At 40.5% G+C, this 22911-nt stretch overlaps 2 protein-coding genes across 6 annotated transcripts in view; both read right to left on the minus strand.

Annotated features, from left to right (window-relative positions):
- The window catches only part of kidins220a (kinase D-interacting substrate 220a), a 43849-nt gene extending 30845 nt beyond the window's left edge, over window positions 1-13004 (minus strand). For all 5 annotated transcript variants that reach the window (XM_085766892.1, XM_085766891.1, XM_085766890.1 and 2 more), the window contains exons 1-16: window positions 12820-13004; window positions 8717-8876; window positions 7467-7565; window positions 6596-6694; window positions 5301-5399; window positions 4813-4911; window positions 4472-4570; window positions 3198-3395; window positions 2957-3055; window positions 2580-2678; window positions 2203-2301; window positions 1853-2030; window positions 1559-1723; window positions 1182-1361; window positions 553-718; window positions 162-313 (exon numbers count right to left, since the gene is read on the minus strand). In XM_085766892.1, coding sequence (XP_085623018.1) covers window positions 162-313; window positions 553-718; window positions 1182-1361; window positions 1559-1723; window positions 1853-2030; window positions 2203-2301; window positions 2580-2678; window positions 2957-3055; window positions 3198-3395; window positions 4472-4570; window positions 4813-4911; window positions 5301-5399; window positions 6596-6694; window positions 7467-7565; window positions 8717-8848 — 1963 coding nt within the window. In that variant the 5' untranslated portion in view covers window positions 8849-8876; window positions 12820-13004. The remainder of the gene's footprint in view (window positions 1-161; window positions 314-552; window positions 719-1181; window positions 1362-1558; window positions 1724-1852; window positions 2031-2202; window positions 2302-2579; window positions 2679-2956; window positions 3056-3197; window positions 3396-4471; window positions 4571-4812; window positions 4912-5300; window positions 5400-6595; window positions 6695-7466; window positions 7566-8716; window positions 8877-12819) is intronic.
- A 981-nt stretch (window positions 13005-13985) lies between these two features.
- mboat2a (membrane bound O-acyltransferase domain containing 2a) overlaps window positions 13986-22911 on the minus strand; it is a 41895-nt gene continuing 32969 nt past the window's right edge. Inside the window, exons 6-13 of the mRNA XM_085766800.1 lie at window positions 22353-22407; window positions 21303-21489; window positions 20070-20262; window positions 19495-19598; window positions 19336-19400; window positions 19042-19174; window positions 18210-18361; window positions 13986-16439 (exon numbers count right to left, since the gene is read on the minus strand). Of these exons, the coding sequence (XP_085622926.1) occupies window positions 16259-16439; window positions 18210-18361; window positions 19042-19174; window positions 19336-19400; window positions 19495-19598; window positions 20070-20262; window positions 21303-21489; window positions 22353-22407 (1070 nt within the window). The 3' untranslated portion in view covers window positions 13986-16258. The remainder of the gene's footprint in view (window positions 16440-18209; window positions 18362-19041; window positions 19175-19335; window positions 19401-19494; window positions 19599-20069; window positions 20263-21302; window positions 21490-22352; window positions 22408-22911) is intronic.

Consider the following 22911-nt stretch of genomic DNA (forward strand, 5'->3'; position numbering starts at 1 on the left):
TAGCGGACCACTTACTTCTGCTTTAATGTTAAAAGTAATAAGATGGTGATTGTAAAGATCTGATTCTTTTTAAGGCCAATAACAGGTGGTGACTGTGTGTGTGCTATGGGCTAAAAGGCCACTGCATGACTGACATCTAAAATCAAAGCTAGTGACCTCACCTTGAACCTCATCATTCTTGAAAACCCTGAAGAGCCTGGTAGCCATGAAGCCAAACTCCCTCTCACATGCATCAGAGAGCGTGGCAATCATCTCAGCCATGGAGGTTTCCCCTCCAACACTGGACAGGCGATTGTAATCCGTGAACAAGAACCTAGAAAACAAATTAAGAGGGAACGATATGGGAAGCGGATTATTTACCAATTAAACGAATAGAACAGACTCTTTAATGTCATTGTATAATACAGCGAAACTTCAGTTGATCTCCAATAGGTGCCTCTAAAAACAAACCAATATAGGTGTGAACAAATGTATTTTGTCCTTGGAGACAGATATACTGTATCAAATATCAGTAAATCCATTAAGAAATAAATTCAAAAGTTGAGTTGTCACCTGACAGGCAGGGCACGTGTTGTCTGCTCAGGAAGTTCAGGGGGGTTGACAAACATCAACTTGAGTAGCAGCTCCAGGTAGCCGACCTGGCGGGCCAGACGGGTGCTGATGACCCAGGCCCAGTTCCAGCTTTCCCTCTCACGGCGGCTTCCAAAGTACACCAACACTGGAGACAGAGCGAGGGGTTGTCAACTGAGTGGTTGTAAAAAGCTTTTTAGGTAACAAGCCCAAAATAATACCACTTCATTATTATTCTCATTATTATCATAATAAATATTACCCTAATAATCTAGTCTTTGTATTACCAGGTTCTTTTAAAAATCCACGAGTGCAAGAAGCTCATCCTGTTTGATATTACTTGTATAATGGCACCCTCTAGTGAGCAGTTTCATGTTTTACTTTGTACAAATGGGACTGTATGGTATGGAGACCAAAAATTGAGATAAGATATCTAACATTTGTTTGGTATATTCTCAATATTGAATTGTACCAGATTTGCATAAAAATAAATATAAACATTTTTATTTAATCCATTCGTGATTCCCTCTTTGTTCTAATAAAAACAGGCCTTCCTCATAGTGATTATTTCTGGCAGAACTTCTGTATCGCTACATCTCCTGTCCTCTCACCAAAGAAGATGTAGAGCAGGGCGAGAAGGCTCAGGGAGACAGCTATTGCCAGCTTGGGGTCGACAGTGAAGCCCAGGACCACAGCCACAGAGCCACAGAGCAGCAATGTGAGGAAGACCACCAGCCATGAGAACTGAAACAGCGGCTCTATCTGCTGGCCTGCAAATGTCTTCATCTCATCTAATGAAGGAAAAGGAGGTCAAAGAAGAGATCACGTCAGATGTTTCAATCGAGTACAAGTGGAGATTAAAGTACAATAGCCAATGTAAAGTAACACGAAAACAAAGCCCTTTATTTAAACTATTAAAGAAGGGTTGAAGAAATAGCAAAAAGCTACTGCCCTTTCATCTTCCTTGTGGTTTTTTTTGCATACTTACCCTCCAGTTTTTTAAGAAGGAAAGACTTGCCGCTGCCCCACTGAGCATACAATCCAACACAGATAGGTGGCTGCATTGTGGGCTCACTCAGGATGTCTGCTAAAGCGCTGCTATACAGGTCATAGCCCAACATGTCTCCATCTGACTCCGAGGGGGAGAGGTGCTCTGGGAGAGGGGGAAAAAAGCAGAGAAGAAGATGAAGCAGAGTGGTTTAACATTTTCTGATTTCTGAACCTGAATTATCTCATTCTGTCACACATGCTTTTCTAAATGACATGTAGTTATGGGTCATACTGGCTCCAAATATCTGCGTGAGGATGCTTTTCTGGTGGGAACAGTCGATGTTGTACGGTGTCTCTCCAGCCTTGTTGGGGCGGTAAAGCAGGCGGCCATCTTTGGGGTTCCTCAGCAGCAGCTCAGCCAACTTGCGGCTCCGCCCTCGGATGGCAATATGAAGGGGTGTGTCTCCTTTCTGTGTGAAGAAAAACAACAAACTGATCATTTTCTGTCCACTGAAAAATTAAAAGTAACTTTTTGTTAAGAATCCTCTAAAAATGAAACGGTAGAAATATTTTGCTTTGATATTGTGAAGGTTTGCAAGTGTGAGTTTGTTGAGTTATGTGCAAGAGTGTTTTGAACAATACCTTGTCCACTGCTGATACTTTGGCTCCTCTATCCAACAGCAACTCCACTACTTCTATGTTTCTCATTTTAGTGGCTTTGATAAGTGGGGTCTCTCCCTCCTAAAACACAAACACAAAATATTTCATCATGTTCATCATAAAATCTATTTTTTACATAAAAAGCTATGTATATTTGACACAAAAAATTACAAGTATTCAACACAATAAAAGTAATGTTTTCTTATTTTTCTGCCTGCATCGTCGGTCAGTATTTTTCTTTTTCATGTAAAGTTTCAGTACAATAAATGAGAAATTGTGAGAAATAAAGATCTTCAAAGGTGACAAACATGAAATTTCAGTAAGTGTGTTTTGCTCATTTACATCCCAAAGTGCCTCACCTTTGTGCAGCTCTCGGTGTCAGGATTACACTGCAGGATGTCTCTCACCATGGTGGCGTTACCTTTCTCCACTGCCCAGTAGAGGGCAGTCTTTCCATCCTGACATAGGAAGGACAAGGCAAACACTAGCTTATTTATCTTAGCAAAAACAAACTGCCAGAAGTGCAATGTTTAGACATGAATGTGGTAACACTGTGTGCTTGTTAACAGATCCGTTTCTTTGCAATTCTCACCTAAAGTTTACTTTACTAAAGAACAATAGAGGTCGATGAACAGTATTGAGTAACAGTGTGACATTTCACACAAAACACAAGAGGAACTCCTGCTTAGCTTTCAACATCAATAAACCAGCAATAATAGTGTGAGAGGACTCCCACCTGGCCCCTGACGTCAATATCAGCGTATTTGTTCAGCAAAGCTCGGACTATCTCCACATGACCTCCTCTCACTGCTCCAATCAGCACTGTCTCTCCACTCTGAACGAGAGGGTGAAAGAGGGGAAACATGAGAGAGACATGAATTGCATTTCATTCACATTATATTTCCAATCTACCACTTTACAACATCCTGTTTGTGTCAAACGGCAGCTGCTACAGTAGTACTGTGGTGAGGCCTCACCCTGTCTGGGATATTGACATAGGTGCCAGCATCCAGCAGATCCTGTACAATCTCAGTGTGTCCGTCCTTAGCAGCGATGGCCAGGGCTGTGTTGCCGTCCTTGTCCGTCATGTTGACATTCGGGTTCCTCTTCAGCAGCTCCTTGACAACTTCTGTGTAGCCGCCTTTCACACCCACGATCAGAGCTGTCATTGAATTCTGGGGGAAAAAAAGCACAGAAAGGAGTCATTTACAGATTTTCAGTCACACAGTCATTACTTGACTGGATGTAAAGATTTTGTTTAGTGTTCAAACGTTTAAATGACAGATGTTCAATCATTTATGGCTGATCACAACAAACCGTGTTTCCCGCATGTTGACAGTTTATTTCAACAGCTCTGGGAGACACTACAGGCTTAATGACAACTTATTACTGACATCTCATTTAGCGAGCCCAATAATTCATATATTATATCCAGGCACTAGAGTCTCTTAATCACATATGAATTACTCGCTCTGCAACATTAGCTGCTACAGTTCCATCTGATTATTGATGCCACATATAAAACTATCGCATCGTTCAGTTTGTGTCGGCACAGATGCAACATGACTCGAAGGAGCACAGATGTGCTGCGTCATAGGTGCAATCAATTATTTAATATTGTAGTTCACTGACACATTTGTGGCGCTTGGCAACATTAAATCTTGATTGTGTGAAAACCACACGGATGAGAACAGGCAGCTTTGTGTGTGATGGCACCAACAGTGGGCCCAAGACTAAATTAGACCTGCTCAGCTGCTGTTAAGGTACCTGGTTAGACTGTCAAATCAAATATCACCACTGTTCAGGAAAAAACTGCCAAATAACTGCATCTTCATTCAAGAACTGTTTTTTAAGGCTTCACACTTTTAAAGGCTTTTCAAACTTTAAAGTTCATGTTTAGGAATCATAATCTTGTTTATTGATGACCATCATTATTTCACTAATTATCAATGTTGTTTTTGTTCATTATTAATAATCATGTAAATGATAATCATGACTTGCATGTGACACAATGCTATCCCCAGTGTGTGATTTTAGATGCTGGTGGTGGAGTCAGAGGCGTGACATGTAACACATCAGTGTTGTGTTGCACTCTGCCACCTCTCTCTCTCTTACACAGGCATTCAAGTTTGAATAAGGCTGTATGAAAAAGGGGGCAAGAGACAGCAACAGAGGCTGTGTAGTGTGTAAAAGTTAATGCTGCTCAAATAGTTAGGAAGCATCCAGTTGAAATCGACAACAATCCACTTACTGCTCCTTCCTGGTCCACATCAGCTCCATTTGCCAGAAGGTGCATTACACACTCATAGTGGCCCTTCCTGGATGCCCAGATCAAAGGAGTGGTGCCATACTGCAAAGAAAAGAAGATAAAATAGTATGCTTGAGACATGAGGCAGGAGATCATTTAGTCCAGGGACACGAGGACTTTTTGGAGGAACATTAATGAATAAAGGCAGAAAGGAGAAGGATTTGGGGCCTGGAGCGGGGGGGTGTAGGCCTAAGCACTTGAATCTTTTAATCCCATACCAATGAGTACAACTTCTGTGTGATTAAGGAGAGGTAAATGATGAACATGTTTCAGTATGTAGTTACCTTGTCTGAGCAGTTAACCTTGGCACCATATTGCAGCAGAAGATGGACAATCTCGGCGTGACCGCGACCTGCCGCCCAGATGATGGGGTAGACGCTGTACTGTTGGGGGAGAGGACAGGGGTGAAGTCACACTGACAGTGACTAATGATCAGTGTCAGGCCTGCGGTCACACTGACACTTTCTGCAACCTCACTTAACTATAATAGCAAATGATGGGGCAGGTGTCACACAGTGCAGGTGAACAGCAGAGACTGTGTTCACATTATTGTTACCTTAAAATTATGTTACTGACATTTACAACAAATATTTGTCAGTTTATAGGAAGTGAATTAAAAACACTGCAATACATTTGCATGGAGTAAACAATGGTATAAACATTTTCTTCCTCAACAGACTGAAATGTGTCATGTTCTGTAAATATAAATATTTTCTTTATAACTTTCAATGCAGCTGATGGTAGAAAATTATAATGTATCCGGTCTCAGTACCTGACCAGTGATGTTGGGGTTGGCCCCTTTCTCCAAGAGCAGCTGGGCAACGTCTGTACAACCTTTGTAAGATGCCCACATGACAGCAGTCCAACCCCCCTGAGTGAAAAACACACACACACATACACATTATTGTCAAGTTGAACAGAAAAGTTACAAGGACAAGAGAGGGGAGGGGAGATTTGCTCATGCCTCTCTCTACTGTCACATTATGTAGTAACCTGGACAAATTATTATCAGTATTGTTTTCTCATAATAAGGTGTAAAGGCAACAAAAGTATTACATGCCTTACAGAACGGGTCAAATCCTAGCAGATCTTGTGGTAGGAAAATGTGCTATTTCCAGCTGGTGTGACACACTTTCCACTGAGCGAACAGTGTCCACGGTGCGGTTTATTATAACCCCACTGTGATGACTTGCTGTGATCTGTCCTGTACAACTTAGACACACCTTGCATGCCAATGAGTCAGTTCTAGTCGGTCACTTCCATAGCATCGCAGAGGCTACAAATTTAAAATCAACTTATTCAAGATTGATGTCATATGAACCTGTAACGTTTTAGTGCCAATACAGAATGCTAATGCATCTTTTATGCTCCCCGCAGTTGGCTAATATTCAGCAGAACTGCATTTTTAGCTGCTGGAAATGCACATTATCTCCTAAATGGGCCATTTCCATCACAGGAAATGCTTACCAAACATACTTAGCACTAGGTAATAAATATGTGCATCTCATCCTCATGTTCCCAATGCTCTTCTAATAAATATACAAAATAGCTGCTGCAGGAGACCGACAGGCTACTGTCTACCTCCGACAGCCCTGTATCCACTGACTAAATCATATCACTGCCTCGTGCCGAGACAACCAGAGCTCAGTAAATGGATTACTACTAGAGAGGAGCCATCACACTGAAAGTAATTTAATTTTACGACCATTTCAAGGCTAATGGATCATCCTGTTCAACCAGCACTGGGGTCATCATAACGAATAGAAACCATGAATGTACATGTACAATCAAGATATCATTACTTTATTACATTTAAAATCGTTTAAGGGCTACATTTTAATAGTCAGTTTAAAGTTTGAGCGGACTGTTTGATACGCCACTATCCTTTATTCTTGTGTCTTGTTGCACCCAAGATTTTCTTTTTGTTGTAATTTTCAGTTTAAATAAATGAAATTCAAAATTACTGCAGAATTTAGGGGAACAACCTTTTGGAAAGTCATAGTAAAGTAATCTAAATCTCCTCTCATGCTACATCATTGAGTGTTTGTCTCCCATCTGCGTTCTCACCATGTCTCGATGTTCCAGGTTGGCATTGTTCTCCAGCAGTTCCCTCACCACCTCGATGTGGCCCTCCTTAGCCGCCGAGATCAACGCCGTCCAGCAGTCCTGCACACAGACACAACTGATCACCGTGCGAACTCCCATCAGACTCCAAATCCAGATGGACAAAATGTTTGTCGGTAGCTTTACACGTGACGTCCTGGGAATGGTCAAAGCACTGTACCTACCAGCTGGTCGTACCAGGTGCTCATAGGAACACAGTGTCGCATGGACATATAGCACCAGAGAGTGAAGTACAAGAGACAAGAGCGACTACAAACGTGTGATGCTTCTCCTTCCTCTTCTGCATTAGTGCGAGAGTGAGCACAAGTATGAGTGTGCCAGGTGTAATAGCAGGTTACATGTACGTGAGATGTTAATGATGGCATAAGAGCAAGCGTGCGTGTGCCTGGATGGGCGAATGTATGCATGCGTGAGTGTGTGCGTGTGAGGAGGCTGGCTTCTGGAGACACAGGGTGTTGCCCAGCCACTGGATCCTGTCATTTAGTCAAAAGAGTGAAGGCAGAATTGTGTAATAAGTTGTCATTATGGCTCATGATGGCTCATAATAGCTGAGGACTAAGCCCCAGTGTGGTGAGTTCAGCAAGATGGAACATCACCAACGTCTTCATTGTCAAGTGGACAGTGTGGTTAGAACGACCACATTGTTTTTCCAACAGTGCTTTACCTCCATTGTGCTCTCGCTATCTCAGCGACGCCACGTGCACCTGTGTGTGACGGTGCGCTCATATTAGGGAGTTTGGGATGGTGTGTGTGTATGTGTGTATGTGTGTGTGTATGTGTGTGTGTGCGTGTGTGTGTGTGTGAGCATGCTCACAACATCATCCAAGTTAACGTTGGCTCCTCTCCTAATGAGCTCTTGTACTATCTCCAGATTGCCCTGCTCTGCTGCCACCATCAGGGGAGTCTGTCCGTTCTGAAACAACAAGAGAGAGAACCAACTCAAACTGTGATAAGGATTTACACAAGCTAATTATCTCTACTGTTTTCCCTCTAACCCCCAGAGAATGGGAGAAAAAATGGCAAATGGTGATGCTATTTGATGACTGAACTCTAATTTCATCCTGTATGACATCCAGATATTCAACTCCTTGATGAGATAAGGCTATTAGTCGGGTTGAAGCAATACATTTCGCACCGTGCAAAGTTTTTCCTTTTCTTAACAAATCTCACCAAAAGACGGCAACCAGTGATGTGCTGATGCCAATAAATCTCACCATCACCCCCAGCCTCTCTGTGAGGCTTGACCTTAAGTCCAGTCATTCATATTGAATGTATAAATCTGAATTGAGAGTAAGAAAGAGTGAAAAATCTCCTCATAACACCTGTAGTTTTTAGAAAATGCACTCAGGCAGGAGTAAATATTGCATTTACTGGGGGCTATTTTCAGCTGAGGGTTTAGTTCGGCAGCATCTACAGCAGCGCAACGCCGTACGTGGCATTGACATGGAAATCAGGCTACACCTAAGATACTTGCTTGTAGGATCCACTATGGGTTATTAATCTAGTTTTAGCCATATGATTCAGATCAGAAGCACGAAAGGATAATAGCCTAATGTGTACACTGTGTTTATTGGTAGCAGACTTCAGATTTTCTATATGAGTATGCTGGGTCTGTAAAAGGTTGTTTTTTCCCTTTGAAGTTTTCATGTTCTATTGGATTACAACACTGATTTAAAGGGGAGATCATGTGGCTTTCTGACACTGATCCAGAGGGGAAAAAAACCTTTTTATGTTAAAAGGGATTTCTACAAAGTTATCTACAAGAATTAAGACAATGAGACATGAACATTTCCCAGGAAATCACATGCTCTTTGTAGGCACTGTAATTCAGAAGCGGCCTGGCCAACATAAATATTAACTTTAATAAGATTAATTACTGAAATGGCTTCACAATCACTTTTCAGTCATGTCACTGTTTCCATTACAGCATCAGAACAGATCTAATACCCCTTTTCCCACAAAACACCTGTTACATGATCCTTCAGAGACTTTGATTACTGCATACTTATCCTTAAAATAAACATCCTGAGCCAACAGGGGTTTGTTGTGAAACGGCCGACTTACATCGCTCCTGCTGTCCACATCTTTGAACTTGTCCAAATGTGCTTTGATGGCAGCCAGGTCCTCCTCCTCCACATAACTGAACAGACTCTGGACAGCCAGGGAGGTCATCTTCAGGGAGGTGGTGGTATCCATGGCCGACTGTTAGACACCTGCACACCCACTGAAGAAAAGCCAGAGGAAAGCAGATTAGCATGAACAGTAAACAAAGGACATCAGCAATATGCAAGGCCAGCACAGCAAAGTGAAAATCACTACTGAGAGAGAAACAGAGAAGTTAAAATCATGGTCAGGAAGAGGGTGTGGCTTGTCTTTGATGTGAAGTTAACAAATCCAACTCACACGCACAGACAAACAAAAAACAGTTAGACTTTTTTTTAATGCTACACTCTCTGAAATAAAATACCCACATGGAAATTTTGCTGTGTAGACTTGTTGGTAAATATGTGTATGCATGCCTCCATGCCTTTTTGCATTTTCTTTCATTCTTGGTTAACGTAAAGGTAGAAAAAGTGTAGTTTTGCTGTAGAGTCACATCTACAATACACGTGCTACCACACATCAAGTGACCACGAAAACCACAACACGTCACATACATCCTCAGGCTCTGGGATATAAATATTGTATAAGTGTCTGTCTCAGTGGCAATTTGAAGACCTTTTCTGGCAGGATGGTAAAATATGATTATGGTAGGAAAATGCACCGAACATGCTCTCATTACATAGGGGCTAACAGGGGCACTTCAGTTCAGTCAAGGTTAGTTTAGTCTGTCCGCTCATGCTGAAAACATGAGCTGAAACTTATCTGCTCAGTATAACGAAGGCTCCGCTCGACAAGCTGCTCCAAGGTATCCCATACCACTGAAGACAAACAATAGCCTTTAAACTTTCTACCTCTGAAGTAATTTAAGTAATAATGACTTAGACAATTGATGCACCCAACTGTGCAGGCCAATTATATCAAGACCAAGGTCAGTTCTACCCTCCTCCACTGCATTAAACTGGACTTTGGGAAACATACTAAACAAGAAAAGTGCCCAAAAGTGCAGTAAGTGAGCATCATTCTGCACAGTATTTGACTGCAACTGCTTTGTAATGATGGGAACTTATCAGTAAGACACAGTTAAGCAACCGTCTGCATCTGACAAATTAATGCAGACGGCCCAGTTTGGAAAGAATATCCAAAATTAGGCCAAATTTCAAAGAGGTATTTTAAATCCAGACATTGACAGGCATGTTCCTCTATTTCCTGAGTCATTTTATCTCCTTTCAGGCAGTCAAGTGCACCAGGTTTTTCCTACCAATGGCAAAATCCAAGAGTGATGTAGTTGGGATACATCAAAATTTTACAAATTTACAAATTACATTTCTGTATTTTGGAGAGACTTCCTTCGATATTCAGGCAAGTTCTCCTGTGAAAAATACCCAGATTTTACTTTATTATATGTACACGGCAAAGAAAACCCTTCAGATATGGTTGCTTTCACTGTATTAGGGATTCAGTCGATCGATGAAAAACTCATTAATGATTCATCAAGTTGAGCTCTTCCATCATGGTCAGCATTGCTTCCTGCCACAATGACAAAAAATTAATCAACAGCTTTCATTGCTTTCAAGTTGTCTTGGTAATGGGTTTCACATCAAGACAATCAAACATGCTGCGCGGTATTTCAATAATCCTTGAGACCAGCAGCTCAGGCTCAGGTCAATAAATGCTTAAATGTCACATGCCTGTTGGATTGTCAGTACAAAGGCCCATAACAGTCAGTTCAGTCCCATTCAAAGCAGCCACTGAATGAATAACTAAATATTCTTCTTTTTTCCCCACAAATTCTGACTGTGTTTGTTCGGAGCACCTGTAACTGTTCTCCTATATCACAGTGTCATAGCTAAGTAAAAAAAAAATCCTTTGTTTATAGTGAAGATTGTTGACACACCCTCTTCAGCCCCTTGTCTCTGAGCACAATGGGTGGACGATTACACCGCACAACAACCAATCAGTAAACATTTGGCTCTCCCTTTCTCTCTGCTGAGCAATGATCAGATAGAAGCTCACACACATCTTTTTAACACAACACACACCCAGACAAAACAATAAAAATAGTGAAAATACATGATTCAAATTGCTAAAGCTCCACAAAAAAAGTGACACACAAAAAAATAAGAAGGATAAAAGAAGAGCCCCTTACCTTGATGTAAGGTGAAACTTATATGTGGCTATTCAACATCAATCTTTATTCCTTGCTCACTCACACACTGTATCAACAAGCACTGCGAGGCTCACGCTCAGCATCCCCCCTTCACTCCAGGCTGAATATTAGATGAGGGGGTTGGCCTACGCCCATCTCTTCCCAGCACAATAGACACACGCGACCAGATTTCCATTCATTACATGCACTGGCTTGGCACCAATTTATACAGATAAAAGGCGAGAGACGATTAAGATGTTGGCCTAATTTGGGTGATTCCAGTTTACGAGTGATGCAATAAAGTGACATTTGGCGTATAAATGGCAAGCTATCACTGGCAGATTATTACTGAGTGTGTTTTAATTACTTAATAGCCCATATAAAGCCAAAATATTAAAGAGAGCCCGGTGTACCCTGGTATATATCCACTACCTCACATGTGTGGGATGGGTAGTAAAATACTGAAGAAAAATCAAATAAATAATAAATAAGTCCTAACTTGTCAGTAAATGAAATATATTTTATTGCATAGCTCTGAGGACAAATTTGTCTTTATAATATATCATTTAGTTAAATTTGTTTCTTAATTAATACTTTGTACAAAAAATTGCCAGAAAACAGATATATGCCACAACGCCAGCAGCCAAGATGAGATCTTCAAAAAAAAAAGAAAAAGAAAAAACACACCTATATTCTGCTAATTATATGCCAACAAATATTCACACATCCAAAGCTGCAACCAGTACATTTGCACACAAAAAAAACATCATAAAAGGAAATATGTCATAAAGTGTGCAAACAGGTGCCAGAGGCATCAGTTTTTTGCTAAAACAACAAAATGAACAATGAAATATTTGTCACATAACTATAAAGTAAGCAAAAATTTATTAAAAGCAAACGAAATCACAGGCGACATCTTGTCTGGTTTCACCATACACACACCAGTATTACTTACATGCAGGATCATCCAGATCTACTGTCAGGTCAGATATGGTGCAGACAGTATTTATGTAAAAACACAGACCACTAGTTATCTTCATAAAAACAAAATGCACCCGTAGTCAGCCAAGCCCTTATCTGCATAAACACAGATGTAGGTAGTATGAAGAGGCAACACTGGATAGGATTTCTAAATTTAACCAGTCAGCTTTTTGAGCCCTGTCATGTGGGTATGAAACTGCTGAGGATTCATTTCCCTGACACATACCAGAGTCTACTACTACTGAAAAAAATAACAGGTGGTTCACTGGGTTTGTTGAAAAACTTAAACAAGAAAAACATGACCCTGGTTAGTACAAATATCTGTGTGTGTGTGTGTGTGTGTTTGTGTGTGTATGTTAGATTAGAGAGGGCTCTGGGTTTTACTGAGTAAACCTGTAACTTGGAGCAGGTCCCTGGTCACAGGAGCTAGTGGAAATAAAGTAAAGGTCTAGGCACAGAGCCAGTCAGGGCACAGGGTAAATAAAGTGGTGATAGACACACTCTCGGTCTATGCTGATATATTTCCTTTTTGTATCTGAATAGTTTGACGTTATTGCACATGAGCCGACCCTCTTCGAGCTGCGTTATCTTCGGATTGTCAAAAAAAAAAAAGTAAACATCTGGATGACACACATACACACACACAAACACATATCACATCACATCACATGGCTTCAAATGAAAATGAAAAAAGCTAATAAAAACATGAAACACTTTAAGTTTTCTTCTCGGTTTATGACAGACAGGTTTTGGTAGGTATGTTAGAGTGAGTTTGACTTCCTGTGTTTAGATCTATCACTAGGAAGCAACTGCTAAACAGGAGCTAGCTGATAGCAGGCTAACGTTAGCTCAGACAGGCTAGTTCCCCCCAACAGGTAGCTATTTTATTTTTTTCACCTCCAAAAGTAAAAAAGCGCGGAAACTTAAGTCTTCTTACCTGGGACGGGTTGCTCTGTAGACGTGTGTGTTTTTCCCAGTCCGGGGAATGAAGTTAAAAGTACTTTTTCATGTCATTACAGTGGCTTCTTTGGCTGTCTGTCTGTTGTTGGACAGAGCGTCGCTGAGGAGCTGCTCCCTGGTTGCTACAGTGAAGCTCCGCCCCCAACTCCCCCTGGTTACAGTCAATATGTGATCAATCGCTCTGGTTACAGTAGTAAAGACCCCACCTGACCTGGAAGATACATAATAACAGTGCACTTACTTACTGAAGTACCCACTACAACTAGGACTATACAAATTAATTTTCTTTTTCCTTTTCAAAAACATTTAATTATGAATAATAGTCATTGTTTTACCAACATACTTTATATCATTTCCTGCTGTAATAATATATATCTGCTCATAAGAAATTCAGGGGGACTTTCTCTGTAAAACAAGTTAGTTTTTTTTTTTCTTCTTTTAACTTCCAAATACATTTTGGCATTGATAATTCTTGTGCATCTACTCTACTTTTATACGACTAGTTATTAGTAGCCTACTACTTATTTTCACACTCCTGCTTCCACTTCTAAAATCTATCATTTCTGTGCATTGACTATACTGAACAATAACTGATGAGTCTAAAAGGGAAGGCCGGTTTATCACATTATGCTGGTAACCAATGACATATCCTAAAAAAAGAGTGCCTCACTTATTTCACATTTTTACCCATGAACGTCATCTGGACACTTACAGAAGTCTTGGTCTGAAATATGATCATATAAAGATATACTCATAAGTATGTTTGTCACCACATCAGCTTAGCTTTACTTTTTAATGCTTCTTTTGTTACGAATGTGAAAACGTGATTGGTAAATGTTAAATTCTCCCTTGTTTTTACACTTTTCTAAATACCACAAAGTAGCCTACACTAGGATGGCTCAATTTAAAATATTGTTAAATAACCTCAGGTTTACGCATAAAACTGTTTTACCATAACACTAAGTATCATAGAATAGACTTTTTCACAGGAGATATTCTAAATTAGAGACAGACAATAACAGAAGCACAAGTTTATGTCTATATAAATTTTCACCAGTGACACAAAACATATCTATTTTCCACTGTTATACTGTAATTACTTTACCAATATTAATTTGTATTATTGGACAAAAATAAGACATAATTTTAGTGTTTAAAAATAATTCTCTTTATTTTGCCACATAAATCAGAATTTTAATGTACTGTTATACAAATCTCTCAATAAATTTCCCTCTGACACAAAAATAACCATTATGTTACACACACTCACACACACACACATACTACATGGACACACGTGTTCTCTCTCTCAAACACACACTTAACACACACAGGCACCCATACATGCATACCTACACACAAAACAAAATGCGCCATTCATGATTTGGCACTTTGGACATATGGAGCAGTTTGCATTGATCTGCTGGTTTGGGTGGCCATGCAGTGCAATAATCGCTATGTTTGTAGTATGACATCCCTTTCCCATAGGTGGGCCACACACTCCTACACAGGGCCCAGGCTACAAATATAGTTTACTTGAGACCACATCAACATGTACGGATCACACAAATACTGGTACACACACAGTTATGGCAGGAATATGCAATGTTAGAAAGTCTTAAAAAGAAATTAAAGGAGGTCCATACTTCAAAACTCACCTTGGCTGCTTTGTTATTGTTTTATATAACACAAATGCACCAAACCAGCTCAATTCATTGACATTTTTCTTTTAGAGAAAAAAATATGCACAGTTCTAATGTGTTGAAATCCCCAGATGATTTCCTGCTCTAACAGATACTTAAAAAAAAGTGAAACAACAAGTAGGTGCTTTTTAGGTTGACTTCTGTGCACCACATATTCTTCACTAAACCCGCTAAAAGTGTGTTATGATACAGTTTAGCACCACAGTAGTGGCTGTTTGAACTGCTGCATGTTGTAAAGAGTAACCTGGATGATTTGAAAGGCTTAAGGTGAGCCATGGACCGAAACAACATGAGGAACCAGTGTCTCTAAACCATACAGTAAATGCACCTTGAAACATCCCCTAGACTAACATAAGAGCACACAATATGAAATAAGACAATTTACCACAACAGCTGGTCTATGTCTCTGAATTTTGTACAATATTATCATGTCACATACATAAATAACCGTGTCAGATTTCCTCACAGACAAATGTGAATTGCACGTGGTTTAGAGCCTGAATACAGTATGTGCTATCATGAGCTGTGCATCAATTTGGAAACATTACTTTTACATTCAACTAGTTAATAACCTTCAACCTTATGACAATTAAATAAATCCCCAGAGAATGTGGTAATCTGATCCGCAGTGATGTTAATCCACTGTGTTTCACCAATTATACACTTTTATTCTTTAGGATTTGCACTGATGAAATTGTTTTAGAGACTTCTAGTATTACAGAGGCAAGACATTTGAACCCAGAGGAAACCTGCTGTGTGAAAAATATGAACACATAAAAAAACTAAAAACAAACAAACAAAAGATCACACACCACTGGACCCCAAGTCAGAAAAAAAAAATTAAGTATTCAAAACCATGACCTGGTAAATAATCTCCCTTTGAAACACACGCTTGTCGGATGAGTCATGTTTTGTCAAAAAAGCAGCAGATATGAAAAATATAAAAAGAAATAGAAATCCATTTAGTTACGGGAGTGCCTCTTTTAGACTTTCCACTGCTGGAGATGGACGAAATCTGAATTCCACACTCAATTCATATTCCAAAAGGGAAAAGAAAAAATCATTAAGAATGGATTTCAAATAGTGTCGTCACAAACGTCTAAATACAAAACGCTTTCGATGAGAATTCTTCTTGAATAAAGATTTTAAAAAAGACATAGAAATCAAACAATGTTTTGAGGATCCTAAGGCCTGTTTGAAATTGGCAGCTGATGATAAAGGTAATGTTTCTTTTACATGAACACACTTTTTGTTTCCGCCTAACAGAGGTTTGTATCCAAACAATGACAAAAACCCTCCACATACTGCACTTCTGTTCTCTTTGAATAAACCTACACCTCAGTGGTGTAACTGCATTCATGTTCTTGTAGCGTGCCACCATAACTGAGTACATAGAGGGTTTAAGGCAGCTTTGAAGTCTTCGTATCCACTCATGTAATGTAAAGTAACCACTATCACTCATTAGATTACACCGTGGCCATTGTTACATCCTGGTCTCTTTTCCATGTCAGTGTGATTGCTGTCATCCTTGCTACTGGAAGTTTTGACAGGACATTAACGTTGTGTTTTCTGTCTATTAGGATTCTCAGAGTGTCCGATATTTGGTTCTTTGTCAAGTAAACAGACTCGCCACACTCCAGCTCTCAGTGGTTTTTGTAGTTCATCTCAGTGTTTCTGCTGCTGAAGGGACTGTTGCGTCACCGCTCCCGAGCCTCATGTGGCTTTGTCTTTCTGGTTGCAGTTGTTGTCTGTGCTGTTGTGCTCTGTCTGGTTGTCCTGTAGGCTGTCCTTCTGTAGGCCGTCCTGCTGCTCTTTGACCTGCCAGCGTCTCGATTTGACAGGGAGGACCACTACCACCAGCAGACACAGGAGGTGTAAGCAGAAGTACCAGGACCTGCACAGACATCCCAAAGCAACAATTAGCTCAACACAGTTCATTAAAGGCATTGGTAGCAGAGAGAAACGAGAGAAAAAGCGCAGAGCAAAGAATCATATGTCAGTTTTCTCGCCAGGTTGGCAAAGTGGATGATGGGATGGTAATGTCGGCCTGTTGGCTGCTTCGTCTACCACTTTGATCCAGACTGAAATATCCCAACAGCTGCTGGATGTCATTACATCACCGTTATGAGAATGTTAGCATGCTGGTGGCTGCATTAGTGCTACGCTACCAACTCATGGGCTGTATTCAGAACCACCTACAAACATGCAATTCATACTATTTTTTCAATTTAACTTCATTTAACATTGAAATTTTACAACAACAATAAAAAGGCACAATTAGAATTAATTAATAATTTGGGGGCCTGCTAATCAAAAGGGATACATTTGAATTAAATAAGTAGTCTAATAGTTTTTGCCTGTTCCTGATTATTCAATTTTAATTTTACAACAGAAGTCAAATATATTTCTAAATCTGTACAGTTTCAGGATACATTTTTCAACTCATCACATTTTGTGGACGTAATGTTTTTGCTAAATAATAATTCAATTGAGTATGTACATTTAATCAGGGAAGATGTTTAGGGATGTGTACTTGATTAGAAAGAATTTCTGAGTATGCCCTGCAAGCAGCATACTGGACATACTGCCCCATGATGCATTGCAGCTCTTCAAAATACAATGGCTGGCTCGGGGCAGAGGTTCCTGTACCCGATGTCACTGCACAGTGCACCGTTATCTCTGAAATAACCGTGCCAAATTTACAAACTGCCATTGTTTCCATTAAGAAACCCAAACACGGTTAAATTCTTGCCTGAAAAAAAAAAGCAAAAAGCTGAAATTTGACCTGTAAACTGTGTAATCAGCAAATACTGTCATCCTTCTTTGAAACTCATGGCAGTCGTCGCTGTTGCAAATGTGCAAAATGCATTCTGGGATACTGGCTGTACACTTGTGAACAGTGTGAGAAGTCAGCTTAGGAATTTCATACTAATTCTTTCAATTAGTAGGCAGTATGCAGTATGTAGTAGTAGGCAGTTTCGAACACAGCTATGAAGTTGCCAGCATGGCTGCAGTTTTAATAAACCCATACTATGCATAATAATTAGCCAAAGGAAAACAGCAGAGGGTAAAAAGCTGATGATACAGAAATGAGACACAACGGCTCTCTGTCAAACTACCCTACATATAGAATGACAGACCTGTACCAACATGTGCTTATTATATTCTTAACCTCAACAATATTACAACACACACACACTGTACTGTATATACTGTATTTCACAGCTCCACCTCCCAGTTCCTTTAATGAGTCCTGTTTAATACTGACTGTCAGTCTGCCACATGCTGCTTCAACAGCAGGCCTTCTGTGAATGACACCGGCCATTGTTGGCACTTTATTTCACAGCAGCAGCAGCCGGGCAGCATTAAGGCTGCTCATTTTATTTCCTCGATCAATCCTCCACATCCTTCGCTCGTTAAGCTGTCTCGTTAACTGTTACAGCCCGTTACAGCCAACAAGAGGGAACCAGGTTAATGAAAAAGTGTTAATTTCCACACTGTAGGTGGCAACTCCATCTGCAAGCCAGATATCATAATCATTTTAAACAACAATAGTGCGAACAGCTCCCTCTGCTACTTAGAAGTCAGTAGATACTCTGCTGCTTCTGCTGCTCCACAACACACAGCATCAATATCAACACACAGTTCCATCGAGCGCACATACCTGTAGAATTTGAGTGAAGGTCCCACAGCAAGTAGGACAAATGGCACCACCGTGTAGCTAATGGCAACCTGAGTGCTTGCCCACGTGATGACATCATAGATGCACTTGTATGAGTCAGAGACCAGGAAGTACGGTCTGATGTTGTGCCTCACCTGGAGGAAAGAGGGGAAAAACAACCCAAGTTGAACTTCTCAGAGTAATATTAAAGTAAACGAAGCTGTGAATTAAACACTTGCCTTGAACTGAGCTAACTGACCTAATTATTGAAAGCTTCTATGACAACAAGTATCACTGCCAAGCTCTGCTCACTAAAGCTGTCTGTGTGGCAGTGGCCAGTTGTTACATGGTGAAAGGTCAGGTTCTCTGTGTTGCTTCCTTGATATTGAAGTAGAAACTCACCTGCCCAACAAAACTTGATGTGTTAATCAAACCTTCCCAAATAGATTACCTAGAATTATATTGTGTTTCTTCCAACACGCCACTGCCTCTACAAAAATATCCTCTTGGCTCCTTCTTTCACAAGACCAGAGTGAAGAGCTCTGGCTTAGCAAAGATTAGTGGTAATGGCCTCATACTTAAAATGAGGTATAAGTGGTATACTACGTTATCATTATCCCCTTACTCTCCATAAAGGGATTTTGTTGCATGTGTGTTGGTTTGCTAAGTAACCGCGGTGCATCTAAAGGAAAATACATGAATTTTCACCACAGTATTTGTACAACAAAGGCAGAGAGAGCACAATACACTGCTCAAGAATTTGAATTTTTATCTCTTTTCTTCAATCTGGTGAGAAAAACTCCACCATTAGGGCACTGTGTAGATGTGTACTCACTGCACGTGCAGCCATGGTCATGACAATGCCAGTGAGGAAGGTCAGGTAGTACCCGGGGTACACCCCGTGCCACATGGCCGACAGCAGGAAGGTGGCAGCGGTGGGGTTGATAGAACATCGCTCATAACACACCCTGGGGATAGGACAGACATTCAAGAGGCATCAAGTTTTAGCTTCAGATTTCTAGCCATGCTCCAAAAGGACAGCTGCCAGCTAATCACATTTATGCTGATATCTGAACAACACCCCAACAGCAGGGCTTCCTCTCACACACACACTGAACAAGGCTTTTACCTTTTGAGCCAAAGAGCTGTCTGGATATTCCAGTTGTCTAGGAACATCTTGAAGCTCGTGGCAAACTGAAATTGGATGGTAAATAATACAAAATGAGGTTTTAGTCGAAAAGAGCTTGAGTCAGGAGGATATAATAAAATAAAAAAAGAGCAGCCTTACCTCAATGTCCAGGATTCTGAGATTTGATATCAGGTCCCACCGTGGGGAGCCATCTTTGTTGTATCCATTGAAGCCAAACCCGGCTGCATTGTTGATAGCATCAGCTGCAGGAGAGAGGGACAAATGTTTCTGATGACAACAGCTACCAATCCTTGGAATACATCAGTTTGGGAAGCAATGACAGAAACAGATGGAGACGCAGCATCACATGGATTTGTCATGGGAGTGAATAAAAAGAGCTGCAGTTTTCTTTTTCAGCACTAGATGGCACTGTTCTACTTCAAGATTTATTGTTAAATAAGATTTTGGGCTGCTTTTTTAGGCAACTCACTGGCTACTTTAAAAATAACCAAACTCTGTAAACCAAGAACAGCTCAGTGAGTTCATAGCATCAAAGAAACAGAGGCATTAACCTACAACCAAAGCAGGGACACTTCCATAGAAAATTCATATGAGTTTTAGTCCTGCAGCTCATTGAATTTGCTGCAAATCTCTTCTGATACTTGTTGATTTTATTTGCAAAAAAAATAAATAAATAATAAGTATCCTGCTAGATAAAGTCATATCAAACTCACCAAGTGTCCAAACAAAGTAGTACTTTGGCCTCAGAGCCAGCATGGCCAGGTACAGGTAGATGATCTGAAGATAAAACGGCGTGGAGTTGACGAAGTCGTCGTTAATGGAGTGCTCCACAGGGAGCACCTTGCACAGAGAGAGATAGATGGCCAGCGAGATGGCACATGTGCACAGCTTGGAGATGACGTCATTCTGGGTGGAGAAGAGGACACAGGCAGACAAAAAGAATCAGTCTCAGGTGAAACTTGTTAGGCTATGTTATATTCAAAATAAAAATAATAGGCTCTCAATGACACTTTACATGAAGAATTAAGACAAATGGGATGGAGTGGGTGTCAGGACTTGTATGATTTCTCGAAAAGGTGAAAAGAACAATAACCACATTATCGGATATGACACTTTAAAAAAAGAGTTGAGGTTATCTCAAGACCTTGAGCGTTCTGAAATGTTTTATATTTAGCAGCGTCCGTGTTTGACTCAGTTCCTTTCTCTTATAAGACAAACACACTCAAATCTTGGAGTGTAATTCAATTATTAATGCATTATGCAGTGCGGATACAGAAATAACCTTGAGGTTTAGTCATTTGGGTCATTAAATTCTCAATAAAGTCTTAGTTTTGGTTTCTCTAAAGGAAACCAAATGCTGTATAATTATACTGAGCTTCTTAAAAACTCCACTCTGGGCCTTTTTCTAACATTACCCAAATATGCACTTAAAAGAGAATTACAGAGTTTAAAGTCCAATTTTGCAATATCACAACCATTCATTATGATTTCAAATACTCTCTTTGAGGGTTTAAAGCATTTTGGGGGTCTATTTTGCTACAATAACGCAAAAATGTGGGTCTACTGTACAACAGTGTTTGCAGACTTGACCTGAATGTGGAAAAAAAAAAAGTTGTGTTTCTACTTTATTGAGTATTTATTGTAACAGTTCTCTTGGTGGAACTTTACTATATGATTGCCCATAAAGTTGGAATGATTTTGTTTTCAGACACATTCCTCTTTTTATTCCTATTATAAAGGTTAATTGTGGTTTCATTTTTACATGCTTAGAAAAGTTTGGTCGATAGAGTTTTGAGATAGATATACACCTTATCTATCAAGAATAAATCACATTGTCACAGTCATTTCATAAGAAGAGGAAAAAAAATATTTTATTCCAACTTTATGGGCAGCCGTGAGTTATATTTCTCATAACTATACAGAATCTCCACTAAAGTGTGCTGTACCTTGGGTGAGGGTTCACTCTGCTTGTACTTCCCATTCTCCTTGCCGTTGGCGTTCTCCTGGTGGCGCGGCTGGTAGCCTGTTCCCTCGATGAAGGCCATGTAGTCGTTGTAGGAGCAGGTGGGCCCTGCCAGGATGCCCATGAAGTTACAGTTGTAGCTCAGGTACTCCAGCAAGCTGGGCATCCGACTTGAGGGCCACAAGGAGAAACGTACATCAGGAGATATATACAGTATGCTTTCGAAGTTTTACTATTACATAGTTTCATCTAACACTAACCAGTATTATATATGTCGAGTAGTAGCCTGAAATCCCCTTTTCTGAGACATCAATTTAAAATATGGTGTAATAGCAGTGCAGACAAAATACCACTTTCCATCAATTCCATCAGCCCCCCTGTGAATCTGAGAGGGAGGTCTCTGAGTGCCTCTATTGACTCTGGAAATGTTGTGGTCTGTCACCCTCCCCCGGTGAGTTTAATCTGCCGGGTGAGGCAGCGATCTGATTAACTGGCTGAGCAGGAGCTCTTGTTTCTACTGCTCATTTGCCCGACTTCCCAGCAGACCTCTGGGTTAGCAGCTGACTGACAGCAGCCCAGCTAAAAGTTGATGGAACAAAGGTTCGCAGCCTTGCAGATGAATGAGCACTGAATGTACGCTGTGTTATTTCCAAGATTAGAACGTTTTGTGGCTGTGAATTTTTACACAACAATGATGTCAAGATGCTTGTTCTCTGTCCTGTGCCTTATCTCTGCTGTGTTCAGCTACGTTGTCTCAGCTCCCTTGTCACATATTAACACCATGTTGACTTAAAGCAGTAACTCATATCTCTAATCAAATCCTGCATTTTTTTGGTTTGTTTTGCATTCTCTCCACAAACCAGCAGCACTACCATTTCTATGCAAGCAATGAAGCGATTATTAAAATAAAGTGCATAATTTCTTTCAAACTGAGCTCATTAATTATAATTTAAAACCGTGTCAGGCTTTTTAATTAAGTTTGACTGAATTAACCCATCACCTGAAACAATAAAAACATACCTGAGTCACATACCTGATAGCTAGGTATTTCTGACTGGGAGTCAGCTGCCCCTCCCGCTTTGTCAAACCTACAGACACACACATACACACACAGAGATGCTTTTTGTAACTCATACATAAAACTCTACATTTAAGTGCATAACGATGACAAGCAAGTATGCAAAGCAGCACGCAGGCTCAGGGGCCTCAAAGGACATACAAATGGCCCTGTAACATAAACAATACCAAGTCCAGTCAGCTGACTTGGCAGAAGGAGCGGGTGGGAGGGCACAGGGTGGAAAGAAGAGATGATGCAACAGGAAGAGGAGGCTGTTGTGTGCATAACCTCATGAGACCACATCATCTAACACCGGTTGTTCCATTGTTCCTCACGTATGTTTGTGTTGGCCTCATGAATGATAAATATTCAAGGAGGACAATCCTGGCCCAAGGTAGCGGTTGCTGGTTACCTTTATTATCAGCGAGGAGGTTAGTTTGTAAATGTCGGCTCGCTTCTCTGGGCTAAATTCATCTGAGTGAATTTGTTTTAATCAGTCCACTCTTTGTTTATGATGACCCGCGGTTACGGAGCT

This window comes from Trachurus japonicus, chromosome 22 (genome assembly GCF_045865225.1).
Source record: "Trachurus japonicus isolate A0001 chromosome 22, Traja_1.0".
Classification (NCBI taxonomy): Eukaryota; Metazoa; Chordata; class Actinopteri; order Carangiformes; family Carangidae; genus Trachurus; species Trachurus japonicus.